Raw genomic sequence first — 18913 nt, 5'->3', positions numbered from 1 at the left:
TTGATTGCTGTTTGTGGGGGGATGTCGTGAATCAGCAGGTTGTAAGTCCAGTTCTCAAAGCACCTACCACTCCCGGAAAGCATGCCAATGCCTTAAGATAGGCATGTTTTTCCATGTGCTTCCCATTCCCATGGCACCCAGAGGGGGAGGAACACCTTGCTTAAACTACTGCACCTTCAGGGAAAAATTAGTCACTTTGCTTCATAATCTGGTTCAGTCTATATGTGTTTCAGTAGAGAAAAGTTCTGGGTGCCAATTCCTAATGTGGACCTGAAACTGTCTGTGTGCTCATGTGAGAGAGATTAAGTGTTTGATCTAAAACATCAAACCTTTATGTGCATATTTTACCCAGTAATTCAACTTTCTGTTTTCCTCAACCTTTTTAGAACTGCCTCTCTTGCAGTTTATTTATTTATCTGGTTCATTATTCAGTGTTTAAAACTAAATGGTGAAACAGTTGTCAATAGGGAGGGAAGAGAGGAGAGAAGTAAATTGACTTCTGAGCATCTGTCCCTGAAAAATTCCGCAGAGGAATACTTGGAAACATGGAACTGGCATGAAGGAGGCAGAGCCCACTCCCTCGCCAGATGCCCAGTGTATCCTAGGATTGATTCACCTTTTTTTTTCAGGTGCTTGCTATTTTGTGGCCATTGTTGAATATTTTGAAAACTCATACTTTTGTTATCAGATTCACAAGTAAATCTAAAATCCATCATTTTGTACACAGTAGTACATATGTGCAGGGTAGCATTGGAAGAGGTAGGGAATTCATTTTTGAACTTGGACACTGACAAGTGAATGCAGGTAAAAATGAGTACAGTCAGATTCTTCAGCATTTGTTTTTATTTGCCATTTACTATAAAAATTGAATCTTTATTTTTACACAAAAAGTACTATATAAACAGTAAAATTTACCAAAATCTACTGAATCAGAGAGATTTGGTAGGGATTTAAACCTGAGGGCCAAAAACATTGAACAGAATCTTATGTATTTTCTAATAATTCATTACCAGAAGCAAAAAAACAATATACACACTTCCAAATATGTGACAAAGATAAAATAACAAATGCTAGATTTTACTGTGAGCTAACAAAAGAAAATGTCTTGAGTAATTGGCCCATTATTTCACTCAAAACAAAACATTTGTGGAATTCAAAAAAAAATGTTTTGTACAACGCTAATATTTGGGTTGATACACAACATATGTGCATAAATACATCCATTCTAATTCTATAATCCTTTGTATTTTTAAAATTGCACCATCTCTGTTAGAGATAATGTATACCATGCAAAAGGCATTCATAATTTTCTCAGCAATAGAAATAATTATTAAATGCAAAATTTAAATATGAAGTTCAATTGTAAGCCATCTTAACTCAGAACTTTGGCTTATATAGTCCGTGTTAATGTCTTAGTGTTGATGAAATTGTTTATATAAAAAAATGTTGAAGAAACTGTAGTCCATTACCAAAGATACTTAGTAGATACCTCCCACTACTATTAGAAGTGATGGATAAGACAGGAAGGAAGAGGACCAGTTAAATAGGACTGCAGTTATTTTCATTGCTTTAGCACTTCGTATCCAGTTAAAGATAAGAAATAATTAATAATTATTGAGGGCATTTTCCAACCATTATTAGTTTATATCATTTCATTCATATACATATATATTTCAGAATACAAATCAGGATACAAAACAACTTGTCCTCTCTTCCACTAGTCTTTCTCTTATTTCCAGAAATAAACAAACACATATCCTGATGCGATGTACAGTCAATGAAAACAAAGTGGACCTATAGCTTTATCCTCATGCTTTTGGCAAGGCTGAAGGATCACAAGATCAGTTTTAAATATTGAAGGGATGAATAAAGAACTACCCAGGCATAGTTATAGGCACAGGTTTTGCCCCCTTCCAATAAATACATGCTCAGGTGCTACTGTAAATTCTTTAGCACTAATATTTTCTGTTACTATACAAGTGCTGATTGAATTTAGCAAGGTGGGTGAGTGGAGAAAGAAAACAAAATGCCTTATGTGAATAGGAGGGTGCTAAGAGAATATAAAGATGGAAATTTTATTGAAAACACAAGGAAATAATGTCAAATCCACAGAATTGTTTGACTGTTTTAATAACCCATCAATATTATGCAGTATTTTAATTAAACATAAAATTCGAACCACGAAACACTTAAAGAACAGAAACAGATTTTTCTCTAACAATAATGTTATGCAAATAAACCAATGCAGCACACCTACTGGAGCTCTATCACAGCACTGAGATCCTGAGGATCTCATTTACCCTGTTTTAACATAAATATTAAGTGACAGCGAAATATGGTGACATATATGGGGAAAATGTTAAGACCGAGGGCAAAAAATGAAAATACAGTACTTTGTGACACACAGATATACCCTGATGTAGGTTAGGAAAAGAACAATGTATCTTTGTAGGAATGCTCAAAAACATTTATGGTTTTCTTTTAAATGTCATAAATAATGTAATAGAACACTCCATGTTTGAAAGTTATGAATTAAAAAAAAATTGCTATCCTTGCATTAACCTAAAACCTCTTGCAATTTTGGAAAACTACTAAATATATCCAAAACTACTAAGTTGCAATTGCACTCATGGAATACGTGTATCTCAATGTCTGTGTGTTCCGCAAATAAAATGAACTGATGCTATTTCTAGTATAAGCCATAAACTTTTTAAACTTAATCCTCTATACTTAGATTTTGGAAAATACACTCTTGGAAATCAAACACCAATTAAAGTCTCATAATTATAATCTAGCAAACTTCATTCTCTTAGTTTAAAATTCTCTTGAGTGAATATATATATACACACTTGCAAAATAAAGATCTGCTCCAACAATGTAGTAAAGGTGCTATCAACATGAAACACTTTTTCATCTATATATTTCATAGATGAAGCAGTGGTGTCATTGTTCACTGGGTTAGTGCTGTGTTGTTTCAAAAGCTACTTAAACACTGGCATATAAAATTTAAATAAAAAGACATTTTAAAACTATGGCATCAAGAGCAACACAGTTTGCACCAGTAACTATATCCTAATGTGTGGTAAGTAGCTTACATATTTATTATTGGTCCTGCTGGCAAACTGCTCCCAGGAATTTCCTGAAGTGATAAGGAAGATTTAGCCAATGGCTTTTGCATTTGAACAGAATCAATGACTAACCATGCAGAAGTTCTAGTTTGTCAAGTGAATGGTAGCAAATCTGAATTTTGTTTTGAAAATTCTTCCTGAAGAAGAGGATAGGATTTTTAATTACAAATCATGGCTATTTGTGTGGCCCAAAACATTTGAACATCTCTCAAAATGTGTATCACATTTTTGTGCAAATCTTAAGATAATCCTACTGAACACTGAAATCAGTACACATGACAGTTCTACTGGGAAGCACTAAAATAACCATCAACTCACATTTTAAAAAATGAAAATAACAAAACCTTGCATATAGTCAGAATCTGTAAAGTCTTAGAAGAAAGTTTGATCAGTTATGCCTGGTTCCCTGAGAACGTCAGTGTTCTGGTTAAAGGCAAGTTTTGGTAAGAAGTATATTTTTACACTGTTCCTTCCCATTCAGAATAAGCAATAATGTGTGAGGCAGCTTTTGGTACTCAGTATTGTTTATAGCTAAAATTTCATTCGATGTGAATAATTCTTTTCTCTGAACTTCAGTCCAGGCATGTTCGGCAGATGAAAGACACTGCGTTTACTATACTTTAATATTTTAAAGACCCACTTTCAACTTTCTGAAACAAAGCAAGGAAAACATACACTGCACACCACAATTTCATGTTTACAGTACTCTTTGCCAATCATGTCTTCCAGTTTTTTTCTAGATGCAGTTAACAGATTACTTCAGAGTTGTATCCAAAATGAGGTGGCATCATAATGGTTAGACCGACTAGAGAAAACACATTAAAAATGTACGTTTCCCAAAAGTGAGTCAGTCGATTTTATTCATGTAACATTATGCACAATAATAAAAGGCCAAACACAAAGCTCTTTATAAAAAGGAGCAAAATGTATTCCAGAAGAGTTAAAGGCATGAGATGAATTTCAGTTAAATGAATCTTTGTGAGCTCTGAGAGCTCATCTTGGACACTGAATAGATGATGAGTGTTTTATTTTATAATCATATCTAGAGATCATGCAGATGGAGAAAAAAACATTTTGCTTTAACATTTACTAAATCCCTACAAAGTATTTTGAAATCAATTTTAAAGTTCAAATCTGTCCCTCTCCCCTCCATCACAGTTTTTGTAAATAATTAAGAATTGTACCCGTACGATTGCACAGAGACTAGGGAAGAGAGAGGTAGATGATGTGGCCATCCTCTCACAAGGAAACCCCCAAATACTTTAGGGCACAAAACACAAGGCTTTTGTTATCCAAGCAATTAGTTGCGGAGTACAAAAACATTTTGGAGCAGAGTGCACACAAACTTGAGAATCATCAACGGCTAAAACCAAGTATCGTTAGTTCTTAAAGAAATGCATATGTTCTCTGTACCTTACAAAAATTATTCTCACAGATGTGGAACCCGAGACCATACAATAGAAAATATTTATATATTTTATATTTTATATAAAAATTCTTAACAAATAAAAAAAAGGCTTTGATGAAAGATAAGAAGAAATTTTCAAGAAAACATTAATTTTCAGGATGCCCTGAGGGTAACATGTCCAATGTACCCTGGCTCCTGTTCTAGATCAAGGCCAAAGGCTGGCATTTTCTCAGGGATCCTCTTGGTTGTTGAGAGAAAACCATATTAAGGACGACTTAAGCAAGCAGGGAGAGGAAGTAACAATTAAGACAAAAAGGAATTCTGCCAAGCATAACATACCCTGCCTAAAAAGAATGTAGGAACCTAAATCAAAGAGAGTGGTGCATCTACATCAAGGAAATTTATATTGATGAGATTTTGTGGTTGTGGTGATAAATATCAAAACAGGAAGTCAGTTAAAACAGGTGTGCAAATAAGAAATAGGGACGGGGAGGAAGAGGAAAGAAACCTGTATAATCCTAAAGGGAAAAACTGCAAAGTAAAGATTCAGTAATTTCACACTCTTCAACCCATCCTCAATGTGTACTTCTTACACTTCAATAAGTTAAAGATCAATTATTCACAAAATTCCAGTTCAGTGTTTATACTTTTTACCTGTTTAACTTAGGGCTAGATATTGAGTGGCTTTAATAAGATATCTGGTTATGGTTGCCTTGTTACTACCACCCATGTTTCACTTTATAACTTAGGAAAGTTTATGTCTCTTTTAAAGCCCTGGGGTGTACATTTAAAAAATGCCTTTGCAACACAGGTCTCTGATCAACATTTATCTAAGCAAGTCTGCAAACGTTCTGTCACAGGGAGAGGAAGAGTATTGAGCAAACTATCCTCCACAATCAGACAGCTCCGTTTCAGGGACTGACACCCTTCCAGCTCCGGAGGCAGCGTTTCCAGGTAATTACCAATGAGCTCCAGATGAGTGAGGTTCGACAGCTCACCTACGTGAGGGGACAAATCCGTCAGGCTATTTCTCCCCAAGAGTAAACATTGCAACTTCTTACACTGAAATAGTCCATCTGGCAGTGTCTCGATCTGGAAAGGGACAAAAGCAGATGGTGAAATTGAATTTGATAGTCTAGGGTAGTATATTCACTTGCTAATGTCCTAGCTACCTTTCCCAGAAACATGTCTGCAGGCTTCTAAGGCACACATAATAATGGCAATAAATTTGAGGTAGATGAAAAAGAGAAAGAAAAGTAGGGTAGGAGTATCCCATGGAGCCAGGACCAATGCTCCTATGAATGTGTAAGCCCGGCTCTGCATGGGTGCACAACTAACTGGGCTCTGACCATCCTCATGGGAGTCTCAAAGAAAACACACTTACGTACTCATTGTGCCTAAGATAAAAACAAGCCAGTAACTCAGGAGAATCATAATTATGCTTGAGTTCTAAATCAGAAATAAATTACTCTCAAGAGTCCTTATAAAGAGTTTACTAAATATGTAATGAGTAACATCCTTGAAAACATCCCTAGGACAGACACAAAGCTATTCTTACACTTTTTTTTTTTCCCCCTCCTGGTGCTGAAGATGGAACCCAGGGCACTCTACCATTGAGCTACATCCCCAACCCTTTTTGAAATAGGGTCTTGCTAAATTGCTGAGGTTGGCTTCAAATTTGTGATCCTTCTGCCTCAGCCTCCTGAGTTGCTGGGATTACAAGCATGTGCCACGGCACCCAGTTCTCTTATACAACTTTTCTCAGTATGGACTGAAACTTGATTCAGTTTTTATAAGAAGCAGAGACAAAAAGATATAAGATAGACATGTACATTTCAATTCCCTCTACATACAAACACCTCTGAGGGTTTACCCTTCCTCCTGTTCTCTGGCATGGATTTAGTTGAATAATTCATGTATCGGAGTGGTAATTTTAAGTATGAAAAATAACCTACAAACTAGGTCAACTCCTAGAGTCGCTCCACTTGACTTCTCCCCTATATGGTGCATAGGCTATGTGTGAGTTTTTAAGGGCACCACAGTGCATATATGAAGAGACCTCCAAAAGAAGTTGAGCTCACACAGTCCCTTCCAGCTCATCATTCCACTAAGGTGGGTTTGGGTCAAGCACTGTTAAGACTGTATACTTCACCTATAATACGCCACATATTAGCTGGGGACAAGGGACATCTATGACACTATGAAACAGGGTAGGTTCCTGGGTAGTGAAAGTGACTTTACTAGATACAGGGGGCTCTGCCTGCATCCTCTGATGGGCTAATGCACAGCAACTGAGCCAGTTCTGTTGGTGGACAAGTTTCTGGAGCCATTTAGAACTTTCTACTCAACAGGATAAATACTCTTCAAATGAACTTAAAAATTAGTCAAACTGCACAAGAAAAATTCACATTATATTATATAATGAGCTCTCCTCTCCTATATCACTCAAACATTTAGTGATGAATATCCTTGAAATTAAATCACCATTGGTAAGACCAACATTCAACACAGATCATCACTATACACACCAATAGTAGGTATAAGCAAAGGAAAGATATCTACACATTTATTCATTTCTTCCCAAGAACAGATACATATACATATATATATTTCAATATGGAAAGAGATGAAACAGAAACGAGAGAGATAGAAGAAATGTAGCTCTTTTTAAAGTAACTCCTGCTCAGAGACACTTGCAGCTCAGAAGCAGGGTCAGGGAGGTACGTGTGGAGGAAGAAATTCAGGCCTGTGTAGTGTGCTCAGGGGTGAGGTGCCTGTTGCTGCTGAAGTGAAAACAGGGAAGTCTTGGCTCATTTGTGTTCAGTAAATACGTGCTGAGTGCCTCATGTAAGTAAGTGCCAGGCTCTTGGCAAGGTGCAGGGGATGAACTGCTGAGCAAGACAATGGCCTTCCAGAACATTTATCTAAGGCAGGCTGCCATGAAGGTCTCAGCCTTGGCTCTGTTGACATTTTGGATGGGATAATTCTTGCTGAGGGGCTGTCCTGTGCATTGTCAGGTATTTAACAGCATTCCTGGTCTCTAGTCCCCATTACCAGGGACACTCTCCTCCAAGAATCAACAATGTCTCCAGAAAAATGTCCCCTGAGGGGGCATGAGAACCTCCAATTGAGAAGCCTGGTTTAACAGGAGAGAGAATCATTAACCAATTGTACAATTAGTCTGCAGTGGGTGAGATAAAAAAAGAATGCCCTGACCTGAGCTGCATCTGGGAATCCCGTCTTCAGTCAACATCGGGTTGCCAGCAATTGCTTAATGGAACTGATTTCCTATTGGGTAACCCTGAAGCCACGCCCTCACTCTTCCTGTCTGGCTGCCTGCACTACCACATTCCCACCCATCTTCTTTCAAATCACTGAATTTGTGATTTCAGTGGACTTCTCATGCCCAGTGGAGGAGAGGGGCTTCACAAGGCAGCGGAGTGAGTCTTTGGGGCTAGAGGCTAGAAGGTCCCTCAACACTGCTGCTACAAATGAGTTGGGGGCTGTTACTGGGCAGCCCTCCCTCCATACCAGTGCCCAAGTGAGGCCAAGGGCCTTAACCCACCAACTTGAATTCAACTTTCCTCAAGGATGCCAGGAAGCTTCTTAAGAAATTCAAGACTCTCTTTCAACTCAGTAATTTTATACTGAAAAAAAATCAGCTTACAAACTTAAAAAAAAAGTTTGTCTTGAAGCTTATACATTTTGCCTGCATCAATAAATTTTATTAAACTATTTCATAACTTTTATACTTAATTCATTTAGTATGCCCTTTTCTAGACTCTATGGTATGTATGCCAGAGAGGAAGAAGCGAGTATTCTATGGATTTCCTCCCCCCAAAAAACAGAGAAAAATTTACTAATCATTTGGGAGATGATAAATTTCACACACAAAAAATGGTTTTTTAGAGTAAACTATAATATATAATATAAATATATATAAAATAAACTAAAAAATTTAGAAAAACTAATGGCTACATTAGCACTCAACAGCTCTGGCAACCAAATGTCCTCAGCAAAATAGACTGGAGACTCTAGAACAGATGGTTCTCTTTCTATATCTCCATTTGCCTTTGATTATTAAATATTCCACTGTGTCCTAAAGACTGAGTAGGACCTTCCTTCGGAATCCTTCTCAAGGTCAGATTTTCTTTCTTCCTTTTTTTTCTGGTCAACACCACAAGCTACCTCAGAACATGTGTTTTTGTTTTGTTCTGCTTTTCTGTGGTGCTGGGGATTGAACCCAGGCCTCGCATATGCTAGGCAGGCACTCTACTACTGAGCAACACCCCCAGTCCAGGACATAAACTCAAACATTTCAAGAAACAAGGCTCAATAGTTCCAATGTTAAGGAGTGGCGTCAAAACAATAAGAAGCACTGTCACATAAATTAACTACATGATTTGCTTTCTGGTTAGAAGGCAAATCGAACTCAAAGTTCATAAAAGGAACAAATGCCCAAATGTGGAAGTCAGAAGATGTGGGTGTAATCTGGAGTGGTTTGTAAGATTTGAGCATACCTAGTTAAATCCTTTCCCCAATTGTTTCTCTCCAGAATATTTGATGCCACCCTAACCTGATACCTTCTGTAACTGGGAGAGAGATGGATCCTGCTTCTTTCTCTCTCAGCTACACACACCGCTGTTGCCTATAAAGCATCATTGAGATAGATGTATTTGAGACATAAATGCAGGGAAGCAGGAACTGGAACACTGGGGTCAACCCAGCTCCAACCTGGAAGCTTCAGGCCTCAGGTGAATCAGTCTGAGCCTCAGTTTCAGTGTTGGCAAAATGAGGGCAGCAGTCTAGAGAGTAGGGGTTGGCAAAGGTTTTCTTTAAAGGACCCAAACAATAAATATTCTAGGCTTTGTGGGCCAGGAGGAAAACCTGAAGATATTATGTAGGTACTTACATAACGTGAAAGAAGAAAAAATTATATACACTTTTAAGTGATAAAATTCAAAATGTAACAATTGAGTATATATATATATATATATATATATATATATTTTTTTTTTTTTTTTTTTTGGTAATACAGGCACACTAATGAGAAGACTGGGATTTATTCCTGGGCACTAAAATTTGGATTTCACTTAATTTTCATGTGTCATGAAATGTTATTCTTTTCAGACCATATAAAAACAGGCTATGAGCAGATCTGACACCAGGCCAAAGGTTGCCAATCTCTGGACTAGATCAACAGTGTTCCTTTCATGTATAAATCTTTGAGTCTTGTTTTAAAATCTACATTCCCACTTCTAAATCATAACTGGTTAAGCCTTTCCATGGGGTTTTGTTTCTTGGTTGCCCTCTCTCAGTCCTTTCTACTACACAATCAGAGCCTCCTAGCTAACTAGCACTTTCAAGTCTCACCCTAGTGACTTGATAGATGAATCAAACATGAACTTGATGGGCAAACTTCCAGGTACTCCCCATTCTGACCCACCCCGCTATAAGCCCTCAGCTCTTATTACACCTGGGCTTCCTATTGCAATCCCCTGTGCATGACCTCTATCTACATTGCCCTCGTCCAGCTTCTCAGGGTGATTCATAGAACACTCCTCCCACAAGTTACTATGAAAAAGGTGTCTTGCTCAAACACATTTGGCAGATATTGCACACCATCTCTCCCTCTTGGAGAACCACAATGCATTTCCCATGTTAAAAGTGCAGAACAACCCTGCAGCAAAAATATAATTAGAAAAGAAACAATGTTTTTTAAAAATTTGTTTTGTTATTGTTTGTGGTAGCAACTATTGTATCCTGTGGAGGAAATTCTGGCTTGTCCTGTCAGTGAATGTCTGTCCCCTGGGGCTACCTGCAGGACTGCCCATCACTATTCTATGTCTCCAGAACTCCCTGAGACTTGGAGGGAAGCAGAGCTCACTTCCCAGTTGGGAAACCAACACCACCAGATTTCTGTGTCCCCAGCTCTCTTATAGCTAGGGTGGGTATTCAGGAACCATGCCAACCTGGTCTTCAGACTTGGATCCTGAATTAGCTTCAAAGCCTTGTAAAGATTTCTCATTTATCTTAATGGTCTCTCTCCTTTTACATATGAGTAAGGTCTTAGAATTCTAAAAAATCAGTATGAATTTTCTTCTTATCTCCCCATTTTCTGGCATTTTCCTAACATCCATGGTTTTCAAAATGAATCTCTAATGATTATTATGTTCACTAGCCAACCCTACACTCAGAGCTATGTTTAGTAAAAGAAAAAAAAAAGTGAATTACAAAAAGACTAGAAGATAATACATTTCTGGGTGGGTTAGAAGAAAATAGCAGTGCCCATTTTTCAAGTAGAGGAAGATCAGTTTCATCTCTTGGCAGGCCTGATTTATGTTCCCCTTCTCCCCATATGGACATTACCCTCAATCCCTTGCCCTTCAGACTAGCAAGGAATTTTTTCTTTTTTCTTTTTCTTCCTCCTTCACATTTTAACCTAGGAAACTACTCATTTATTTTGTTTTTTCTTGTTTCAGTGAAGTTACATTTTCCTTAACTTGGCTGTACTCTTGCAAATTATGGTTCATTTTTAAGCATGGATGCTGGAAAAAGCTTCCAAGAAGCCCCAGTGTTGCATTATAGAGTCAGGCCTTTCATTTTGAATCATCTTTCTAGATATTCATACAGATCTCAAGCCTTCTTTTTACTGCCTCTCCAGAAGGACTTATGAATAATTCATAATCTTAGCACTTTTAAACAAAAAGTTACTTTGATGGCAGATTTGGAGGGCTGAAAAGTCTTATCAGACCTTCTATGTGCTTAAGACATTTTCAAAACAAAAAGTAAGCTCTACCATAATTAGTTAATTTAAAATACTGTAACTATGATGTTTCCATAGAAAATGGAGAAAGGGAATAAAGAGAATCAACATTTGTTGAGCAACTATTATGTGCAAGAAAGTGTGCCAACACATATATTTTATCATTTAATCTGCAAGACAAATCAAAAGTTATATTAGAAACTAATGTTTAGTGTTTTTGTAAATAGCCTAGGATCACATGGGATGGAGCCTCAAAAGACTGGCTGAATAAAGGAAAGGATGAATTTACTTACATTGTTGTTGGTCACAGCAAAGTACTGCAAATTACTCAGATACTGGATTTCTTCTGGAATGAAGGTCAGGTGGTTATAGCTTAGATCCAAATAATGTAGTTTGGTGCATAGAAAAAGCTGCAAGGGCAGATTCTCAATGTTATTATGATCCAAAGAGAGCTGCTCTAGGTTAGATAATGCTCCGATCTGGGCAGGGATATAAGCAATGTTATTATGCCACAATTTTAAGCAGGAAAGATTCTGAAGATGCTGAAAGCTAATGATCTCTTCCACAGTTTTAAGGTTATTTTCCTTTAGGTCTAACTCATGCAAATTGTTCAGGCTAAAAATGGAGTGTGGAATGCGTTCCAGGTCACAGCTGATCAGTTCTAGGCTTTTCAGATTGACCATCTTTTTTAAGTTGTTCAGCACGACCAGTTTGCTTCCCTCATTGTCAAGGGACAGCTTCTGCAGTGAAGGCAGGAGGTCTGTGACAACCTGGGGGATCCGGGACAGACTACTCTTTAGGTAGAGGGTCCTTAGGTTTTTTAGGTCCTGAAAGCCCTCCAGCTGCATGGTACTCAACTGCTCAGGGAGAACACAGCCTGACAGGTAAAGCTCCTTGAGATTCTTCAGGTGAAATACCCAGCGTGGGAGTTTTCCCATTTCAGTAAATTTTAGGCGGAGAATTTTTAAATTCTCTTCTAAAAAGGCTAGTGCAGGATGGTCTACCACCAGGGATGAATGGTACACATGAAGCTCCTTGAGGTTGACCAGCTGTGAGACTGCAGAGGGCAGCTTGACCTCGGGGATCAGCTCCAGGCTGAGCACTTCCATTTCCGTTAACTCAAAGACATTGTCGGGAAGACCACTGAGCATAAAGAGATGCAGCTCTATCTTGTCCTGGGAGTTTTTCACAAGCTTACTTTTCAGTTTCTCAACTGTCCATTCGTTGTTGAGGTTGATCTGCTTCAGTTTGTTCTCACTGACCTCTGACAGGAATATGGAGAAGCGTTTGGAATAAAGAGGATCATACTGATCAGCTAGATGGAGGATGAAGGCAAAGTCATTCTTGACGTCCGGGATATCGCTGTAGTTGCTTTTTTCTCTTAACGCCTCAAAGGAATATTGCTTCAGGGAACTCCTCAGCATCCACCATAAGCTGTAGGAGGAGGTGAGACCGTATAGTATTACCAAAATGACATAGAACGAAGCCAGGACCTTAAATATTTCTGCCAAGGAGTAGACACACTGGTAGCGTTTATATCCCGTAAAAGCCTGCACATCAATTGAACAGTCAATTTCAAGAGTAATGTAGGTTAAAAAATATGGAACGTACGTTATGATCATGACAAACAAAATGACTTTGACTATTATCTGCTTCAAATACACCCGGTAAATGATGTCCTTCTGCTCCACATGCAGACGGAACCTTTTCACTTTCTCAAAGATGGCCTTTGCCTGTTCACCTTCCTTCTTATCCAGGACACTGGAAGTTGGGCTTTCTATGCTGGCTGACTCCAAACCTGACTGTGGGTAGGGCAGTGACTGCTTGCTGGAGTCAACGTCAGCTGAACACCCAGAGGACGAAAGCAAAGTCTTGGACTTGGAGACTTTCAGGGGCCTCACTGACTGCTCAGCCACTGTTTCTGACAGGGCGCGGGTGGTCCATGGAGAATCGAAGCACTTGTGAAGGATGGCCACGAAATGCTCCAGCCTGGAGCTGGTGCTGGGGTAGTGAAGCCAAAAGTTGCTGCAGGCTGCAAAGATAAGTGTGTGCAAGAGCACCAGGTAGGGGAAAAACTTTGCAAACCAATGGAGCTGTTTCTCATAACAGACTGCGTCGATGTAGGAGTACTGCTGTCGGTGGAGGTCATTCTGGATTCGGAGGGGGAGCGGAAGTGGTGTCCCAAAATTAGAGGATGTGTTCGCGCTGGCTTTTAGGATGTCCCAAGGCACAGCGCAGTGATTGTCGAATTCCACTTTGCATGGAAGACAGCACAGGACCCTGCTCTGTGTAAGCTGGAGAGCTCCGGCCAGTACAGCCACCAACAGCATGATCAGGGTGATGTAATACCAGAAGACATCCCACCATGGCTTTAAGATGTGATAAGATGACTGGGCGTCTGCTAAGCATTTTAGCTCTGTTAGTGTAATCATGACTCCCCCTTGTACGAGTACAGAAACTGGAAAGGAAAATAAAAGAAACACTACTGAAACAAGTACTCACATATGCATTTAATTCTAATGCCTGTATGCACGTTCCCTACCCAAGTAGAATTTTAGCTTAGGCATAAAACCTAAGAGGCAGGGCTGATCACAGGGCACAAGAATCTTCTGGTTTCATTTGAAACCACAAGCCATCCCAACCCAGTACTGTAAAATTCCTGACATGGGGGCTCATTTGGTGATAGCTAGAGTGCATCTGTAAAGGAATTTGGGGTAGTTCTTGAGGCAATTGTTTAGTTACTTCCCTGATCTAAACTCTAGATTGGATTACTAAAAAACTGGAGCCAATTTTTTTTAAGCGACATGGGAAAAACTTGCTCTTGTGCTACTAATTTCTAACGGACACATTTCATGCCCTCTGAAAGGTCTGAATAAACTGCTTTCTGCAGGGCACCCATGTCTGGAACATCATTTATGGCCTAAGTGTTGTTCTAATCATGAAAAGGAACCTCTTTTGGCAAGATTGCTTTATAAGGGTTTCTTTTAGACTCAGAGAAGTCTACCTATTTCTCCCCAAACTGTCACTGACTGCATCTTCTTCTTTCCTCTCCAAGCATTTGCTTTACAATTTAAGAATATGAGTATTTAAAAACAGCATATTTGGGCTGGTGATATGGCTCAGTGGTAGAGTACTTGCCCAGCATGAGTGAGGCCCTGGGTTGGATACTTAGCCTGACAAAAAACAAAAACCAAAAAAAAAAAAAAAACCAAAAAAACCCCAAAACCCCAAAAAACAAACAAACAAACAAAAAAAACAAAAAACAAAACAAACAAACCAAAACCCCCCCAAAAAAAGCATATTTAAAGGTAGGGAAACAAGAACAATGGTTGAAAAAGGAATAGGGAGAAAAAACCCCTGTTAGAATATTCAATCCTTGGGATTCAATTCATTTTCTACTTTATAGACAGAACAGATTCAACTTCCTCCTAGGACCTGTGGCTTGATTAATGTGGCATATTTAATGTTGTGATGGCACAGTGCTAAGGGATAAGCAATTAAGGCACGCTCTATTATTATTTTTGCCTTTAGAAAAACAAGATACATTTCATATTTTTACCTTGAAAAGGATTCAGACAACTCTCCTGAGAATTTCTATTTAGCCATATTTATATAAATTGTTTAAACAACTACTAATTAGTAAAATCCAGACTACCTATAAGATGGTTCAGAAGAAGATAAAAGGAAACATGTGGAGCTCGTGAAGTGTCTGGTAAGCAAAAGAAAAAAGAGACCATGGTAGCACTGTGGCTGTTTGCTGGAGTCCAGCTGTAGTCTGTGTCCAGGGCCTGCTTCAGGCTTTCTTTAGTCTGAAATTTGTCTCCTGGGCCTGAGTATCGTGCTAGATACCCTGTTATTGGTACCACCCTCAAGAAAGCCATTCTTATTCTCATGAGTCCTCCTGGAGACTAGTTCCCACCTTGAACCCTAGAATCTCATCACAAAGACCTGCTGTTAATAGGCATCTTCTCTTTTGCAGGTCTCCTCAACATATTCCTGACCTCTGACACTGAGCCCTATATCTTCAAGTTCTCCCAATTGTTAGATATCTCATGATCCCAGATTTTAGTTCCTGAATGGCAGTGCCACTTTCTGCCTATATCCTCCCTGGGCATTATATCAGAGTGTGTGTATTCAGCTTCCTCCTAGGACCTGTGGCTTGATTATATAACCCTCCAGAGCCTCCCTCCCATACTCTAGGTTAGTGGGTCTGACTCTCAATTCCTCCCATTCTGCCTTGCCCCCACTGTGGTTAACCATAATTGCATGTCGAGACAAGACAAAAACCAAAAACAAGAGGATTACATGAGATAAATATACAGTTGTAGACTTAGACCCCAAAATACCATAAGCATGATGGGTGGGGAGAATAGCAGAAAACATTGCTGGATAAAAGAACATGTTAAAATACCTATGAATTTAACTGACATGCGTGCATACTTTCAGCTAATCATGTAATAGCTATTATGCTAAAACAGTGATTTACAGCCTTTGGTCACATTAATTTGTGAACTCAGATAAGGGGGTAACAGATTTTTTGTGACTGTTTGGTGAGATCACACCTGGAACTCAATACTCAGTTAAGGGTTGAAGAAAAAAAGGGCAACAAAATCATAGGGAGCTACCATTTAAAACCATTCTCTATAGAGGAACATAGGGAATTGATGACATTTAGCTGAGATAAAGGATGACTAGGAAAGATGAGAACTTATCTTTACAGTTTTGTGAAACTACCTCATGAATGAAAGAATTAATGGATTTGTTTCAGATGCAAACTGAGTGGACAGAATATTTAGAAAGTCATATTTTACTTCAATCTTTGAACATCAGATCTTTGGAACAGTTCGGCTCCCTGTCTCTAGCTGGGGCTAGATGACTAAAACGACCATCCTTCAGGGATGCAGGAAAGGAATTTCTTGTAATGGGTAAAAAGACTGCACCAGATAATCTATAAGGGCTTTTCCAGCTCTGAGTTCTTGGTTACATATTTGTCCTTTAAGGGTCATGAGAATTAAATTCATTTATGCAACTGAAACTGGAAGAATAAAACAAACCGTTTGAACAATGATGAAGATATTTGGCAGACAACAGAGATTTACTCAACAAGGAAAACTAGCCAGCATTGACCAAAACAATATACTATAAATATTTATACTTACAAAATGGAAAAAATGAATCAAATAAATCAGCTATGCTTCAATCAGGGGGTCTACACCTTTTGAAGTTTCTTAGACACACCATCTCTGAGTTTGTCTTCATTCTATGAGAAAGCATAAGTATCTTGAAGGACATATACTCATTTGGATGAACAAAAACATTGCAGAAACTGTCTTTCCAGATCCTCCCCATCGGAAGACATGCTATGACCAATAGATTGTCATAGGTCAGTTTACTCTCACACACAGAGGCACATTCTGGCAAAGCAGTATATATAGGTCCCCACCCATATTCATCAGACCATATTCACACCCTGAACTCCCTTTAAATTACAGAGAAGTGTCTACAGAAATGTAGGTGCAACGTATTTGAAAATTCTGTATCTATAACACTTAGCTATTCCCAAGTAGTTGACTTATGTTAATTTCTCTCACTCAGCCTCATATACAGTTGGTCTTATTTGCATTTGTCAGATGGCTTGTCAAACTATGTAACTTCTGCACCCTGATTTAAAACCACACTTCTATTCAAATAAGAAGTATATATGCTCCAAAAATTTAGTCTACCAGTTTCATCAGAAAAAAATCACAAGGCAAGAAGACTTTTTCATACACAACTCAGAAATATGGCTGAAATTCTCTGAATTTATGTCATTACATATAGCTCTGTCAGTATGCATATATATATATGTATGTGTGTGTGTATATACATATATATGTATATATATATATTTTTTTTAATTCAGTGGATTAACAAAATCCATTCTCAGCCATCTACTGCAATCATTTGTGATAGCTGAACGGCAAGAAAATTCTGAAATATTTTTAAAAAATTGTGTGGGAAAATTATATTTTTTAGTGTCCATGGAACCTCAAAAAAAGTGGCTGGAAAGCGTTTTGTTTTCCCTTAAGATACAATCTTTTTTTTTTTTTTTTTTTTTTAAATAAAGTATTAAGTCTTTGAAATCCAGCTAAGGGTATTTGCCCCACTTGTATTTAAAAGAACTTTTTTTAGCAATAATCTTGTGACCTTATCGTTTCAAATATCAAAAGTTGGGTGCATTTAAATTTTACTTTGGGTTTATGAAGCCATGTGCAACACATGCAAAGAAAGCCAGAATTATAACTAATAACCATACAGGGTCAAATTGTTATGTTGGTTAGAAAGCTCTGTTAGAATATACAACAACCTATCTGTGCACTGACTCATAAGATGGCACTACTGGAGTATGACTTTACAACATGACTGCATTTAGACGTAGATAGCAGGATAAAGACCTATGGAGTACAGGGGTGGAGCTCAGATATGGAGTGTGTGCTCAGCATGCATGAGCCCTGGGTTTAATAGCTAGCACACACATGTGCACACAATGATTGTGACACACTTTACATACACTTCCATAGCACTGTATCTATAATTTCCAGAATGTTACTCACCATCATGATGTGCCTACACAAGTTTTCCTTAATATTAGAAATACATTTCCTACTTTATAGGCAGTATCTATGAAAGAGTAACATCAACCCCCAACTAATGGTAATATTTTAAATAATCATAATAAGAAACTACTGTGAATCTGCCAGTGAACCACAACTGAATATATGTTTGCCATATTCATTCCATCTGAAAATTAATTGGAAAGAACTTTTCCTGTTTGCCTTTTTAAAAATTATGTATTTTTCCTGTAATCACCAAATTTAGATTTCCTTTGATGAGTTCCTTGTCAATAAGAGCAAATAAGAATTTGTTATTATTAATCTAGTATCTGGTTTTCTACTTTCAGAAATATGTCATTTACATTAATTTGCTCCGTTCTTGCATCAAGGCATTGAGATAGATAGTAAACATGGAAAATACCTTGCTCAAAGTAACAAAACTATCAAGAAACAATTACAACTGGAACTCAGGAATGCCAACCCTGATCCTTGTCCACACTATATCACAAGTCCTCAGTAAATCCAATGAAGTGTGCCACAGTCTGTTTCTCAAAAGCTGGAGGAAAAGTTATTGAGCTCTTTCCCTCAACATTCACACTGTAACAGAGTTCTATTATAATCTTGAAAAACAAGGATGCAAATTTAGTTTTCTGTAATGTCTCAGTTTTATGGGTATATAACATATAATCCATTTTCTTAGCATAAATTTTTTTTACTAAATATTTTTACCAAACTAAGACAATATTTAAATACATAGCATTTTGATTTAAGGATAGATAAAAAGTTTCAAGCATTCTTACCTACCAAATGCTGCTAATTTTTCTAATTGAAGTACTTGGAATTAGAGCATTATGCTTTTTAATACAGTTTGCATGTGCCCTAAACATTTCCAAAACCATATTTTGGCAAACAATGAGGATTCAATCCAAATAAAATCCCTATTTCTAATATACAAATGCACTAAATCAGTTCAAAGAAATAATGTTGAGTACCAGATTTTATGGTCCTAATCCCATTC

General features: G+C 37.9%; 1 protein-coding gene and 2 long non-coding RNA genes across 5 annotated transcripts in view; 1 reads left to right on the top strand and 2 right to left on the bottom strand.

Annotated features, from left to right (window-relative positions):
• On the bottom strand, positions 1 to 13911 carry LRRC8B (leucine rich repeat containing 8 VRAC subunit B). Its single transcript, XM_079151144.1, has 2 exons — positions 11596 to 13911; positions 1 to 5628 (listed from the first exon to the last, which is right to left on the bottom strand). Exons 1-2 carry the CDS (start codon positions 13732 to 13734, stop codon positions 5356 to 5358), a joined length of 2412 nt encoding a protein of 803 aa, XP_079007270.1. The 5' UTR covers positions 13735 to 13911; the 3' UTR covers positions 1 to 5355.
• Positions 1 to 18913, top strand: part of LOC306668270 — a 73871-nt gene that overhangs the window by 30296 nt on the left and 24662 nt on the right. The window contains exon 3 of one of the 2 annotated variants that reach the window (XR_013765804.1): positions 1740 to 1878. The exons of the other annotated variant lie outside the window; for it this stretch is intronic. This is a non-coding gene — a long non-coding RNA (uncharacterized lncRNA). Of the gene's footprint in view, positions 1 to 1739; positions 1879 to 18913 lie in introns of those variants that run through there. 2 annotated transcript variants of the gene reach the window in all.
• Positions 14545 to 18913, bottom strand: part of LOC306668257 — a 52904-nt gene continuing 48535 nt past the window's right edge. For both annotated transcript variants that reach the window (XR_013765793.1, XR_013765794.1), the window contains exon 4: positions 14545 to 16562. This is a non-coding gene — a long non-coding RNA (uncharacterized lncRNA). The remainder of the gene's footprint in view (positions 16563 to 18913) is intronic.

The sequence above is a fragment of the Sciurus vulgaris genome (genome assembly GCF_902686455.1).
Source record: "Sciurus vulgaris genome assembly, chromosome: 1".
In the NCBI taxonomy this organism is placed as follows: domain Eukaryota; kingdom Metazoa; phylum Chordata; class Mammalia; order Rodentia; family Sciuridae; genus Sciurus; species Sciurus vulgaris.
This window is presented reverse-complemented; position numbering and strand designations above follow the sequence as displayed.